At 48.0% G+C, this 14,869-nt stretch overlaps 1 protein-coding gene across 1 annotated transcript; it reads right to left on the minus strand.

Moving 5' to 3' along the window:
• Nucleotides 1–539: 539 nt before the first annotated feature.
• LOC141099142 (uncharacterized) lies at nucleotides 540–3,382 on the minus strand. Its single transcript, XM_073587282.1, has 3 exons — nucleotides 3,051–3,382; nucleotides 2,202–2,361; nucleotides 540–2,091 (listed from the first exon to the last, which is right to left on the minus strand). Exons 1-3 carry the CDS (start codon nucleotides 3,094–3,096, stop codon nucleotides 693–695), a joined length of 1,605 nt encoding a protein of 534 aa, XP_073443383.1. The 5' UTR covers nucleotides 3,097–3,382; the 3' UTR covers nucleotides 540–692.
• Between the last annotated feature and the right edge of the window lie 11,487 nt (nucleotides 3,383–14,869).

Here is a 14,869-nt window from a genome sequence, read left to right on the forward strand (position 1 = left end):
TGGTATTTCAAATATGAGTATAGTAGGCCTTGGGGCTAGTAGTATAGTAATATGTGAAATACCACGGCCTAGTATAGTCATACCAAGGCCTACTGTAATAACTCGATTTTTAACAACTAGCATCTTGTTTCACAAAAAACAAACTGGTGAAAATAGAAAGAAACTTATTTTTTAGACAAGTTTCAACAGTTTGTTTTTCATGAAACCAGATTCTATTTGGTAAAACTAGAGTTATTACACTAGGCCTTGGAATGACTATACTAGGCCGTGGTATTTCAAATATGAGTATAGTAGGCCTTGGGGCTAGTAGTATAGTAATATGTGAAATACCACGGCCTAGTATAGTCATACCAAGGCCTACTGTAATAACTCGATTTTTAACAACTAGCATCTTGTTTCACAAAAAACAAACTGGTGAAACTAGAAAGAAACTTATTTTTTAGACAAGTTTCAACAGTTTGTTTTTCATGAAACCAGATTCTATTTGGTAAAACTAGAGTTATTACACTAGGCCTTGGAATGACTATACTAGTCCATGTTATTTCACATATGACTATACTAGCCCTTGGGTTGGTTTTTAACATGTATTTACCCATCAGTGTGTGTGAGCGGCGCAAACAACATTAATGAAACTTATTAATGGTGAACCACAAATGTTAATTTATTTTTTATCACAAAAAAAAAACTAAAAATTATTTTTTACGGCGTTTGGGGGCAGATGGTTTCAATTTGGGGGTGTGCAGGGAATATGCAACACTTGCAGTTGAAGACGGTGTTTGAGGGGAAGGGGCAACAAAACTTGTGGGGGAAGGTAGTCCAGTTAAGGGAATTAAACTTGGAACACTTGTAGGAGAGGAAATCTGTTCAGTTACATTAGTTGTAATGGCATGTCGCCGTAGGCTTGTGTGCCTGGACCGACTTTGGCCCAATGCCCGCCTTGATTGATTTCGCCTTGAAGTAGGGGCAAATATGGAATGTAGGTCCCCCGTCTGCTGGTATGGCTGCTGCTGCTGAGGTGGCGGCTGCTGCTGAGGTGGCGGCTGCTGCTGAGGTGGCGGCTGCTGCTGAGGTGGCTGCTGCTGCTGAGGTGGTTGCTGCTGCTGCTGAGGTGGCGGCTGCTGCTGAGGTGGCTGCTGCTGCTGAGGTGGCGGCTGCTGCTGAGGTGGCTGCTGCTGCTGAGTTGGCTGCTGCTGCTGAGGTGGCTGATGCTGCTCTTCGTTGTCAGTGCTCGTCCTTGCAGGAGGACTGGTGGCGGCAGTGATGGCCCAGGTTTGCAGAGTGGTGGTGGCAGGGCTACTACATGTTGTTGTAGCGGCAGGGCTGTTCCATGTTTGCCTAGTGGTGGCTGAGCTCCACGCATGCATGGGATTGGCGGTGGTGCTCCAGACAGGAGCAGCGCTTGCCATGGTGGTGTCGGTGAAGTGACCAGCTGCACTCAGACTTGTGGTGGTGTAACGGTGGGTGTCCTGGCTTTGAATAGAGGTGTCCGTGCAGTGGTATGCAGCACAAGTCGGTAGTGAGGTGAAGCGAGTCAATGGTGGCACAGGTGGAAAGGACACCACTGACTGCTGACCGTACCGATTATGCTGCATAGCCTGCAAGAAAGCATTGTTGCAGGCCTGCAGCACATTCAGCTGTTGATCAGGACTAAGGTGTTCCGCCATGCCCTTTTCAATCTTACTAAAAAAATGGTGTGCTGGTCTGTTGAGGTCGGCCTCCAGACGGTCAAGGCGCTGTTCTACAGAATTGAAGCGGTGTTCAAAGTGGTTAAAACCACGTTCCATGAGTGCAAAACCGCTTTCAACTCTGTCGGACAGTGACTTGAGGCTGGAATTAAATGTCTCGCTCAAATGCATAAACTCGGGCAAGACATTCCTGTCCAAGGCCCTCTGCCGCTGGCGGGTAGTGCCCGCATAACCAGTGGCAGAGACCTGGGACAGGGGAACACCTGATGGCCCAGCTTCATGGTCACCAGCTGTGTGTGTGGCTGACCTGCAAGGTGCTTCCTGGCTGTCGGATGGCTGGGACGGGTCAGAGGACGTCCGAGGAAGGACCGCTCCAGGGCCAGGTTGCAGGGTGCTGCTCCAGGTGCTGTGGAAGAAAGGAAAATCATTACTACCATGCCTTTACAAGAAGCATCAGCTGTGGATTAGAAAAACACAGATTAATAAAAATAAAAACCCAAAATGTATAATACTTACGATCTTGTGGCAAGGACCGGTCTTAGGAACTGCAATGCGTGATAGTGACGGTATCTAGTTCTGGTCCTTGACGCAGATCCACTGCGAACCTGGCCCTCAGCACGAACATCACTGTTGAAGCGGTCCTTGATCGAACGCCAACGTGTTCGGACTTTGTCCACTGTTGATAAAAAAAAACAGTGCCGTCAAGGACAACAGTCACTGCGGCACAATGTAGCAATACAATACTCAAAGCAGTCACTGTAGACCCCGATGACACTGTTGGGTTTCCTGCTAGAATACGCCAAGCACGAAACCCAACAGTGCCGTCAAGGACAACAGTCACTGCGGCACAATGTAGCAATACAATACTCAAAGCAGTCACTGTAGACACTGATGACACTGTTGGGTTTCCTGCTAGAATACGCCTAGCACGAAACCCAACAGTGCCGTCAAGGACAACAGTCACTGCGGCACAATGTAGCAATACAATACTCAAAGCAGTCACTGTAGACCCCGATGAAACTGTTGGGTTTCCTGCTAGAATACGCCTAGCACGAAACCCAACAGTGCCGTCAAGGACAACAGTCACTGCGGCACAATGTAGCAATACAATACTCAAAGCAGTCACTGTAGACCCCAATGACACTGTTGGGTTTCCTGCTAGAATACGCCTAGCACGAAACCCAACAGTGCCGTCAAGGACAACAGTCACTGCGGCACAATCTAGCAATACAATACTCAAAGCAGTCACTGTAGACCCCGATGACACTGTTGGGTTTCCTGCTAGAATACGCCTAGCACGAAACCCAACAGTGCCGTCAAGGACAACAGTCACTGCGGCACAATACAGAGCAGGGAAATACTCACTAAACGCCTTTTTGGAGGATGCTGTGGCGCTGTCCCAGCCATCCATCAACGCTGCGGCCACCTCATTCCATAGCCGCCGGGTCACCACATTGTCCTTGTACAGCCGGTCACGGCTGTCCCACAACGGCGAACGCTCCTGGACCAGGCTGATGAGCTGCTCATTATCCAGGTAGACGTCTTCATCCCGTTGTGGAACCTAGACAAAACACATTCATTAGAATAATCAAATTTAAATTGAATAAAAAGTTACAAAAAAAGAAACAAAAAAATGAGTAAAAATAGAAGATAAAAAATAAAGAACATTACAAATCATTTGATACTTACATTCCGTATCACCACCGGGACTTGGCTTCGCTGCTCCTGCTCTTCGCCCTCACTAGTGCCGTCCGCAGATGATGATGACGATGTCTTAAGAAAGTTGAAAAAAACGTAAGAGATTTGAAGAAGCAGCAGATATACTTACCAGATGCACGAAAATAATCACCTCACGGTCTGCTTGCGCCAATTCCTGCCGCGATGGGGAATACTCTGATTCTGAAGACATACTGCATGTAAAAATAATAAAAATCATTAGTACATACATAATTTAAAAGGACAGGCATATAATGTAATATACTCACATTCTTCGCTGATATAATGGGTTCTTGGGTGACTGTCTGCTCTTCAATCTCTCAGTGTAGTAGTGGCAGAGTTTTGGCAGGCACCTCCTTTATATAGACTTTTTTTTTTTGACTTTAGAAGATTCTAACTAGGATAAAAAGTGGACACCACCCAAAAAACGCAGCGCTAAAAAATCGCATACCTGCGCATGCCAGTGCGCACGTATGCGCATCCATAGGCTATAATGGCCATTTTTAGCGCAAAACGTGCGCATACGTGCGCATGCGCTTTTTTCCAGGGCCAAAAAATGCAACATGCAGCGTCTGGAAAACACCAACGCACACCCCAAAAAAACGCAGCGCATGAAAATCGCATACATGCGCTTACAAGCGCGCATGTATGCGCACCCATGTTAAATATAGGGGAAAAATCGCATGCGCACGTATGCGTTTTTTTCCAGCGCTAAAAAACGCAAATGTGAAACCAGCCTCAGATGGGGTAGCACAAACCTGGTGACATATTCCCTTAAGCAATATTGTAAAGAAGAATTAGTAAAAAGTTGTCTTACAGAACAATTCGCTAAACTTATACATTCATAGGGCTGATGCACATGATTATATTTTCGGTCCAACTGTGAAATGACAAAACATCGGATCACACTTGTACCAATGTTATTCTATGGGATCGTGCTCATGTCAGATGTCATTTTCTTTCTTTGTGTGAGGAAACAAATTGCTGCATGCCCGAGATTGATCTGATTATCGGATCGCACTCGGCCTTGCAATTCAATGAGTCCCTGGGAAAATTGCACTGCACACAGGTGACCTCTACTGTAAGTGCAGTCTGATATTCATGGACTGATAAACTGGAGAAGATATTTTTTTTTCGTTCTTGTCCTGGCCCTGCCCCACAAGTTGAATATACTGAATGCACTGATGCACAACAACTTGTTCAATTGGAGGATGAGTACATGGGAGGGATAGTGAACATGGTCAGAGGAACACCGCCGCACATCTCTGATGACGAAACACAGGTGCCAACTGCTGTGTCTTTCTGCAATGTGCAGAGGTCAGGGGTTAGGACTGGGTGGAAGATGAGGCAGGGATGATGACCACACGTGGAGTGAAGGGAATCCTAGTGACGTGCGCAGTTCGGAGGAAGATGAAGTGATCACACTGCCCTAGCAGCATAGCATAAGATGGTGCAAAAGCACAGTGGTCAGCCCCTAGTCAGTACGCTATTTGCTACTGTCCATCGCACTAAGGAAATGAGTGCAACAGAGCCAGCTCAAAAGAGCTCCCTAGTGTGGCACGACACAGGTGGTTTGCACACTGTGCCATCAGCCAAAAGCAAGGTATAAATGTTCTGAACCGTGAGGACCAAGCGCATGAGAAGGCATCTGAATTCCAAGCACGAGCTGCAGTGGAGTACAAGCTTTGAAAAGCATGACAGATCTGGGCTTCTTCCTGCTCCCTCTTCTTCTGTGGTCTCTTCCTCCCCCTCATGATCCGAAGGGCCACCTACATCCCTGCAAAGAGAGGATATGACAGCATCACCAGCCAGATGTGACAGCATCATCTCCAAACTGTCCTATGGAAATGTTCAGCTCTCCATTCCCCAAACCCTCGAAAGAAAGAGGAAATTCCCAACTACCCACCCAAGAGCCATGGAACTGAATGACAGTGGAGGGCCCCGCGGGGCCTGGGGGTACTCGGTACCGGGCCCGTCGACTTCCATTGGGGACGGTGTCACAGCGGCGGCGACCCGGTCCGTGGCCCAGAGGCGTCCAGTAATAAAATAGGGGAAAGTTGTGTGGTATTTATGTGGTAAAAATGAAAATAAAGTTATTAGATGGTGAAATACGTGACGCCACCTGTGGTATTCTAGTCAGAGGTGACCAGCGCTGCGGTGTTGCTTCTCTGGGATGGATGTTGGGCGCAGCTATGATGTTGTAGCCCTCCACAGGTAGGGCTGTAGTCCCAGGGCAAAGAGGTTAAATAAATAGTAATAATGACTGAACGTTGGGGTGCAGAGAAATGAGAGAAAGACACAGAGAGGTGCAGTTTCTTTACCTTTTACTGGTAATAGGTTGCAGTCCAGAGAACCACATACAGGTGATGGAATGAGTCCGGCTCGCCTGGAAGCATTCAGGGGATCCACCTTGCCAGGTGGGGATTTAGGACCTTCCTTTCTGCACTTTGTGTGTGGGTCTCCGCTGTATATAACTATGCTGCGACCCTCTATTCGTGATGGTTTCACTAACCTGTACGGCTGTCAGCGAGAGCCTATTCCACGGGTACCGTCCTTTTCACCATCAGCCCCGGGCTCCTTATCTGGTGACGTGCCCTCAGGTGTTCAATGTGCACAGGAATTCACAATCCCCTGTACTTTCAGATTCGGCTATCAGGGCGTACAGCTCCTGTCAGCCTAGGACTCTGATGTCCCTTTTCTTCTATTAGCGCTTCACTCAGGGGTCTCCTATATGCAGTATTTTAGCTTCCCCAGAGTCTCTCAGTCTCTGCTCTTGTCCTATTCCTTCTTCACAGATCAGCTCCCTGTCTTGAACTGACAGGATCTTCCAGAAAGATCTCTTTTTTTACCTCACGTCCTCACGTTTAACTGTCATTTTTTTCCTCACAGCTCACAGCTGCTTCGTTTCCATGACAACCCCCTCAGCTGATTTCTAGCTGACTCACCCACCCCCTCTGCTGGCCAGAATTTATAAGGCATTTCCCTTTTCTGACTTGCAGCAGGAATTGTGATTTTTAATCTCTGTTACCTGGCATGGGGGTCCCTTTCTGCCTCCAAGCATGACTTCACCTCTTAGAGGGAGGCAATGTCACTGTGACAACCGGACTCTGGGGTGTCACATTAGCATTTCCAAATTATTGGCCGTTGAAATGCTGCCATTCTGGTTGGTGGAGATGGGCAGTTTTAAAAAACAGATGACGGTTGCTGTCCCACAGTACGTTGTTCCCAGCCGCCACTACTTTTCCACACAGGTCATCCCTGCCCTGCACACACACATGTTGCGGACCAAATCAGGTGTGCACTGCACAACACCGTAAGTGTTTCAAAAAAGGAGAGGACGATCAATACGCTACATAAAATATATAATACTTTATTTATTACAAAATAGTCATGTTACATGTAACCATGTCTATTTTGTAATAAAGTATTATATATTTTATGTAGACTATTGATCATCCTTCTCTCCTTCCTTTTTAAAACATTATATGACGATTAGTCGTTTATTAGACCATTACCTGGTAGATGGTGATAATACTCTTATATTAGTTATATAAACATAATTATTTATCATGCCAATTTTTTCTACCAGCTGTTGTTACAACACCACTAGTGGCAAGGTCCATATAACCACTGATAAGTGGAGCAGAAAACACGGCAAGAAACATTACATCTCCCTAACTGCCCACTGGGTAAATGTACTGGTGCTTGGGCCTGTGGAAAAAGGCGGTTTAGTGCATGTCCTATCAGCACTGAGGATTGCTGGACTTTCCTCTGTTCAGGTTGCCTCTTCCTCCTACTCCACTTCCTCCACCACCTCCTCATCTGATCACAGTAAGACCTGCACCACCAATTTCAGCACAGCCAGGGAAAAACAACAGCAGCCTGTTCTGAAACTCATCTGTTTGGGGGAAAAATCCCACGCTATATAGTAGCTGTGGACAGGTATCAAACAGCAGGTGGATGAGTGTTTGGTGCCAGTGAACTTCAATCCCGATCTGGTAGTGTGCGATAACAGGTGAAATCTCGTAGCAGCTCTGGGCCTTCCAGGTTCGACGCACATCCCTTGCCTGACGCATGTGCTGAATTTGGTGGTGCAGAGCTTCCTTAAAAATTACGTATGTCAGAGCTGCTGTTGAAAGTGCGGTCAGTATGTGCATGTTTTCGGCATTCTCACCCTTCTTCTCGCTTGTCTACTTTGCAGATTCACTTCTGCCTTCCCACTCACCGACTGATATGTGTTGTACAAACTACATGGAATTCTACCTTGCATTTGCAGGAGAGACTGTGCGAGCAGCAGCAGGCAATCGTGGAGTTTAAGCTGCAGCACGCCCAGCTGAGTCACACTTTTGGCTGACTAGACAACTATATTAGTTGCCCACAGCCATTGTTCAATTCCATTTGCCATTCGTTTATTTTGGGGCCTCCCCAAGTAAAAAAACCAAAAAAACAGTGTTGGCTACCACCTCCTCTACCTGTTTACCTACACCGCCATGTACAACTCCTCCTCCACTTAGATCTCCGCCTTTCTAGTTCTAGATTGTTGATTCTATGTTCTTTTAAAATGGTTCCATAAAAAAAAGAAAAAAAAACACAACAGTGTTGGATTACTTACTCCTCCCTTGCCTCTTCCACCTACACCACGACGTCCACCTCTTCCACTAGGACCTCCATCTCCTGGATCTAGATGACTCCTCCCTTGTCTTTTCCATCTACACTGCCACATCTTCCACTTGGACCTCCATCTCCTGGTTCTAGATTGTTAATTCTTTGTTCTTTTAAGACAGTTCCATTTTTAAAAAAAAGAGTAAAAAACAACCCCTACAAAAACAGTGTTGGATTACTCCTCCCTTGTGTCAGAGACACCGCACTGAACTTGCTCACTGAGCCAGTGCACGTGCCCTGAGTAAAGCGAAAGCATGCTCAAAGCTACCTGTGGAGCGGGCAGCAACCGAATAGATGCGTACTTCAGAGCCGCAGGACCTGAAGCACGTGACTGCTAGAGGCGTGGCCTAAACTCCACAGAGCTAGGAGCTGCAAGACAATTCCTAACAAAGTAACTGCGAGACAAAGTTACCCAGGGGCATAGACAGTGAGAATAGTCAGGACGTAGCCAATGAGTCACACACAGAGATAGCTGCAAGGTACCAGAGGGGCGAGCAGAGAGTAGTCAGGTCACAGGCAATGAGTCATACACAGATAATAACGCAGTACAAAAACAACAGGCAAACTCACAACGGGAAACAGAGCCTGGTCAGAACCATATAAACAAGCTATAGCAACAAACAGGCACACGGGGGTCAGCACACTAGGCCAAAGGCAAAAGTATAACTGGCAGGGATTGAAGCTACCCAGAGGTTTATGAAGCTCTCCCAGAACCAGAAAGAGGCCACAATCATTAACCCCAAGTGTGCAGGTCAAAACCTGCACAGAGCTCCAGACATTAACCCCCAGTGTGCAGCTCAAAAACCTGCACTGGGATCATGAGAGTACCCCCCTCTCAACAGGGGGCCTCTGGACCCCCAGGCTTCCCCGGGTACTTGGCATGGAACGCCTGAACCAGGCGATCTGCATGTACCGAACGAGCAGGGACCCATGAGCGCTCTTCTGGTCCATATCCCTTCCAGTGGACCAGGTACTGCAAAGAGCGGCGCACCCGCCGAGAGTCCACAATATGTCCGACCTCATACTCCAATTGACCCTCCACCAGCACTGGAGGAACAACAGTCTCAGAGTTCTCTTTGACAGATCCTGCTGGTTTCAACAGAGACTTATGGAACACATTAGATATTTTTAAGGAGGCGGGGAGACGCAACCTATATGCCACAGGGTTGACTATCTCCATAATCTCGTACGGACCAATGAACTTTGGTCCCAACTTAACTGATGGTACCTTTAAGTTGATGTTATGCGTGGAGAGCCAAACCTTCTCTCCCACCTGAAACATGTCTCCCAAGGCTCTCTTTTTGTCTGCAAAATATTTGTATCTCCCCTGGGCCCGAGAGATATTACGACGGACTTCAGCCCAGAGGTTTTTTAACCGTTGAACGGACCCCTCTGCTCCTGGACAACCGGAATCCACCCGAGAAAACTCCCCAAAATGCGGATTAAAGCCATAGTTAATCAGGAATGGGGACATGTTGGTGGACTGACTCACCCGGTTGTTAAAAGCGAATTCAGCCAACGGTAACGCATCACACCAATCCTCCTGTCTGGCGGAGGTCAGACACCTGAGAATTTGTTCCAGGGATTGATTGGTGCGTTCCGTCTGACCATTGCTCTCCGGGTGATATGCCGACGAGAAGGTGAGTGAGATGCCCAATTTCATACAGAACGCCCTCCAAAATTTGGCCACAAACTGCACACCTCTGTCAGACACCACATTCAGGGGTACCCCATGCAATCGGACCACATGCTGCACAAACAACCTTGACAATGTTTCTGCTGAAGGTAATGCTGCCAAGGGAATGAAATGGGCCTGTTTAGAAAACCTATCCACCACCACCCAGATCACGGTATTGCCCCTGGAAGGTGGAAGGCCGGTAATAAAATCCATGGAAAGATGAGTCCATGGCCTATCAGGAACCGGTAAAGGTATGAGTTCCCCAGCCAATCGGTTATGCGAGCTTTTGGAACGGGCACACATGCCACAAGCAGAAACAAATTCCTTGACATCGGACCTTAATGAAGGCCACCAAAAACCCCTGGTTACTGCCTCTCTAGTGGCCGTGATACCTGGATGAGCACTCAGCCTAGAATCATGAAACTCCTGCAGAAGTCTAGGCCGCAATGAATCTGGAACAAACAGTTTATCGCTTGGCCTGGTTGCCGGAGCTAGGGCCTGAGCTCTTAGGATTTCTTGTTCTAACTCAGTTGAGACCCCCGCCACTACCACCACTGGGGGAAGAATGGAGGACGGCGGCTCAGGGGGAGACACTGGATCAAAACTTCTGGACAGGGCATCCGCTTTAACATTTTTGGACCCCGGTCGAAAAGTAATTGAGAACTGAAATCGTGAAAAAAAAGTGACCAACGGGCCTGTCTAGGAGTAAGCCTCTTAGCAGATTCAAGGTACGCCAAATTTTTGTGATCCGTGACAACCGTGATAGGGTGAGCCGCCCCTTCCAAAAAGTGCCTCCATTCCTCAAATGCCAGCTTGACCGCAAGAAGTTCTCTATTGCCTACATCATAGTTTTTCTCAGCTGAATAGAACTTCTTGGAGAAGAAGGCACAGGGTTTGAGATTGGTAAGGGTGGCCGGACCCTGGGACAGCACAGCCCCCACCCCCACTTCAGAAGCATCCACCTCCACGATGAATGGTTTGGACGGGTCAGGTTGCACCAACACCGGGGCAGACATAAAACATTTCTTAATTGCTGAGAAGGATTCCTTAGCGAGTACAGACCAATTTTTTACATCAGCTCCCTTCTGGGTAAGATCCGTGAGTGGTTTAACCACTTGTGAGAAACCTTTAATGAATCTCCGGTAATAGTTTGCAAATCCTAAGACGCGCTGAAGCCCCTTGAGATCTCGAGGCTGAACCCAGTCAGCGATCGCCAGCACCTTCTTAGGATCCATACGAAACCCCTCACAGGACACAATCAACCCCAAAAAAGACAGCTCCTGTACAAAAAACGAACATTTTTCCAATTTGGCAAACAATTGGTTCTCCCTGAGTCTCTGGAGAACAGTCTTTAGATGTTGCAAGTGAGATTGACTGTCCGGGGAATACACCAAAATATCATCCAAATAAATAATAACAAAACGGCCTATCAGATCAGAAAACACAACATTGATGAAATTTTGGAAAATAGCGGGTGCATTAGTTAACCCAAATGGCATTACCAGGTTCTCAAAGAGTCCTTCTGATGTGAGGAATGCCGTTTTCCACTCGTCCCCTTCCCGAACCCTTATCAGATTGTAGGCCCCCCGCAGATCTAACTTGGAGAACCATTGGGCCCCAGCTAACTGGTTACATAAGTCTGGGATGAGGGGAAGGGGGTAAGAGTTCCTAACCGCTATCTTGTTCAGTTCCCGAAAGTCGAGGCATGGCCGCAAACCACCATCTTTTTTCTTCACAAAGAAGAACCCTGCTGCCACAGGTGACACAGAAGGCCTGATATGCCCTTTGCGGAGACTCTCAGCTATGTACTCCTTCATGACTTGGCGCTCAGGCCCAGACAAATTGAACAATCGAGCCTTAAGTAACTTGGCTCCGTGTACTAAATCAATGGCACAATCATAGGGTCTATGTGGTGGCAGCGCCTCAGCCTCACTTTCGGAAAAAACGTCTTCGAAATCTTTCAAGTACTCCGGAATACCTTCCAGATCGACAGACGACACAGACACAGATTTAACAGCGTTAACAAGATGTCCCCGGTTACCACATTTACTATTGCATCCCCATTGAGTGATTTCCCCTGTAACCCAATCAATGGTAGGATTATGGCGTTGAAGCCAAGGCATCCCCAGTACCAGTCCTGCAGGCAAGTTATCTACCACCAGACAACTTAGTTTCTCCACATGAGTGGAACCCACTTTTAGAGAAAAAAGTTCAGACCTGCAACAGATACCGTCTTGGGTAAGAGGAGATGAGTCAGTTGCCACAAGTTTAACAGGATCGTGAAGCCTGACTGTCCCTATCTTATAAAGAGTCATAACCTTGGTATCAATCAGGTTCACAGCCGAACCGCAGTCAATAAAAGCAGTAGTCTGAACAGGACCATAACCAAGTTCCAGTTCCACCTGCAGCATCATTTTTGCACATGAGGAAAATTGTACCTGAAGGTCTGGGTAGCCTCCTCGATTACTACCCAGACCTAGTCGTTTCCCGCCATCTTGGAGGATGACGGACAGGAGGGGCAGTCCTTCTTCCAATGTCCAGATTTCCCACAATAGAAGCACAACTGCTTTTCCCGGTGGCGTCTTCTTTCCTTTCCCTCACAGGTGACAGCTCTCACCTCCATAGCCATAGGAAAAGTCTGGGTCTCATCTCCACTGAAGAATAAGGGCGTTTCCCGTTGCATAATTCCTCTAGCCCGCAGCCTGCGATCCATGCGAACCGCTTGGACCATGGCATCCTCCAAGGAGTCAGGCGGAGGATGAAGTGCCAAAGCATCCTTCAGACGTTCACACAGGCCTCTGTGGAACAGCCCCCGCAGGGCGGCGTCACTCCAGGAAATCTCCGGTGCCCAACGTCTGAATTCAGTACAGAACCATTTGGCCGAGTGCTCCCCCTGACAGACACTCATCACTTTGTCATCAGCCAACCGCACTCTATCAGGTTCATCATAAATAAGCCCTAAGGCTTCAAAAAATGCATCTACAGACATTCTCTCAGGGGCAGAAGAGGAAAGCGAGAATGCCCAGGCTTGTGGGGACCCCCTAAGCAGGGACATCACCACCCTCACCCTCTGTTTCTCATCCCCAGAGGAGCGGGGTCTCAAAGAAAAAAAAAAGCTTACAGCCCTCCTTAAATGCCCTGAAATCATCCTTGTTACCAGAAAATATATCTGGCAATTTAACCGGGGGTTCAGGTGGGACTAAAATGACATCTCTATTCCCCACCTGCTGGAAGCCTGCGGAAAGTACCCCCTGAACTGAGTCCTCAACCCGCCGTTGGGACTGGGCCAGAGCTTGGTGTTCCAAACTAAGCTTCTGCAGCGACTGAGTCAAGCTTTTCACCTGCTCAGATAAAGCACACATTGGGTCCATGCTGCAGAAGTGAGGAGAGAAAAAAAAATTGTAGGCCAGTTATAATGTCAGAGACACCGCACTGAACTTGCTCACTGAGCCAGTGCGCGTGCCCTGAGTAAAGCGAAAGCGTGCTCAAAGCTACCTGTGGAGCGGGCAGCAACCGAATAGATGCGTACTTCAGAGCCGCAGGACCTGAAGCACGTGACTGCTAGAGGCGTGGCCTAATCTCCACAGAGCTAGGAGCTGCAAGACAATTCCTAACAGAGTAACTGCGAGACAAAGTTACCCAGGGGCATAGACAGTGAGAATAGTCAGGACGTAGCCAATGAGTCACACACAGAGATAGCTGCAAGGTACCAGAGGGGCGAGCAGAGAGTAGTTAGGTCACAGGCAATGAGTCATACACAGATAGCTGCAAGGTACAAGAGGGGCGAGCAGAGAGTAGTCAGGTCACAGGCAATGAGTTATACACAGATAATAACGCAGTACAAAAACAACAGGCAAACTCACAACGGGAAACAGAATCGGGTCAGAACCATATAAACAAGCTATAGCAACAAACAGGCACACGGGGGTCAGCACACTAGGCCAAAGGCAAAAGTATAACTGGCAGGGATTGAAGCTACCCAGAGGTTTATGAAGCTCTCCCAGAACCAGAAAGAGGCCACAATCATTAACCCCAAGTGTGCAGGTCAAAACCTGCACAGAGCTCCAGACATTAACCCCCGGTGTGCAGCTCAAAAACCTGCACTGGGATCATGACACCTTGCCTCTTCCTCCTCAACCTCCTCCTCCACTTGGACCTCCGCCTCATGGTGAGAGATTATAATATTTCATTTTTTATCTACATTTGTTTGCAGCGCAATTTTTCTGCTCGTGCCCTCATTATGCTTCCTTTTGCAGCTCCCTAGCCCTTACTATGACCATTTTAAAGCAGCAACATTCGGGTTGCCATTGACTTCTATTGGGTTCAAGTTCAGTGTCAAATTTTGATCCTAAACCGAGCTTCAAACTACAGTACAGTCGAACTTGAGAATCCACGGGTCAGCTGATCGCTACTAAGGACTACTGTTTTTTATTATGTTCTAATACATAGAACCAAGACTATAACAACCTCCTGCTTTTTGGCCTCCCCTCTAACACCCCTCCAATCTATCCCAAACTCTGCTGGTCTACTAATCCATCTGTCCCCCTGCTACTCCCCAGCATCTCCTTTCTGTCAGCCCCTTCACTGTTTCCCCATTGCCCAGAGACTCCAGTTCAAAACCCTAACTTTGGCATACAAAGACATCCACAACCTGTCTCCTCTATACTTTTAAGCGCCCATTACACATAGCGATATCGCTAGCAATATCGCTGTAACGTCACCGATTTTGTGACGTAGCAGCGATATTGCTAGCGATATCGCTACATGTGATACTTACCTCCGACCGCCTCCCCCGCTGGTTATCGCTGATCGCGCGAGAACGTCCTGGACCATTTCTCGTCGGGCGCTTCCTGCTGGGCTTCCTGTGGCGCCGACGAGTGATGCGTGGACGCGGGCGGGAGGACGTCAGGATCGCCGCATCTGACAGGCAAGTAGCGACCGCCGACCGCTGCTATATCGCTGGTGAGATCTGCCTGTTTGGCAGCTCACTAGCGACCACTTAGTGATGCACCAGCGATCCATATCGTTGTCGGGATCGCTGGTGCATCACTAAGTGTTACGGTACCCTTAGTCTCCAGTACTTACCTGCACGCAACCTCCGATCCTCACAATATCTCCTGCTCTGCTC

This window comes from Dendrobates tinctorius, unplaced genomic scaffold, assembly GCF_039654945.1.
Source record: "Dendrobates tinctorius isolate UK_male_01 unplaced genomic scaffold, ASM3965494v1 ptg000098l, whole genome shotgun sequence".
NCBI lineage: Eukaryota > Metazoa > Chordata > Amphibia > Anura > Dendrobatidae > Dendrobates > Dendrobates tinctorius.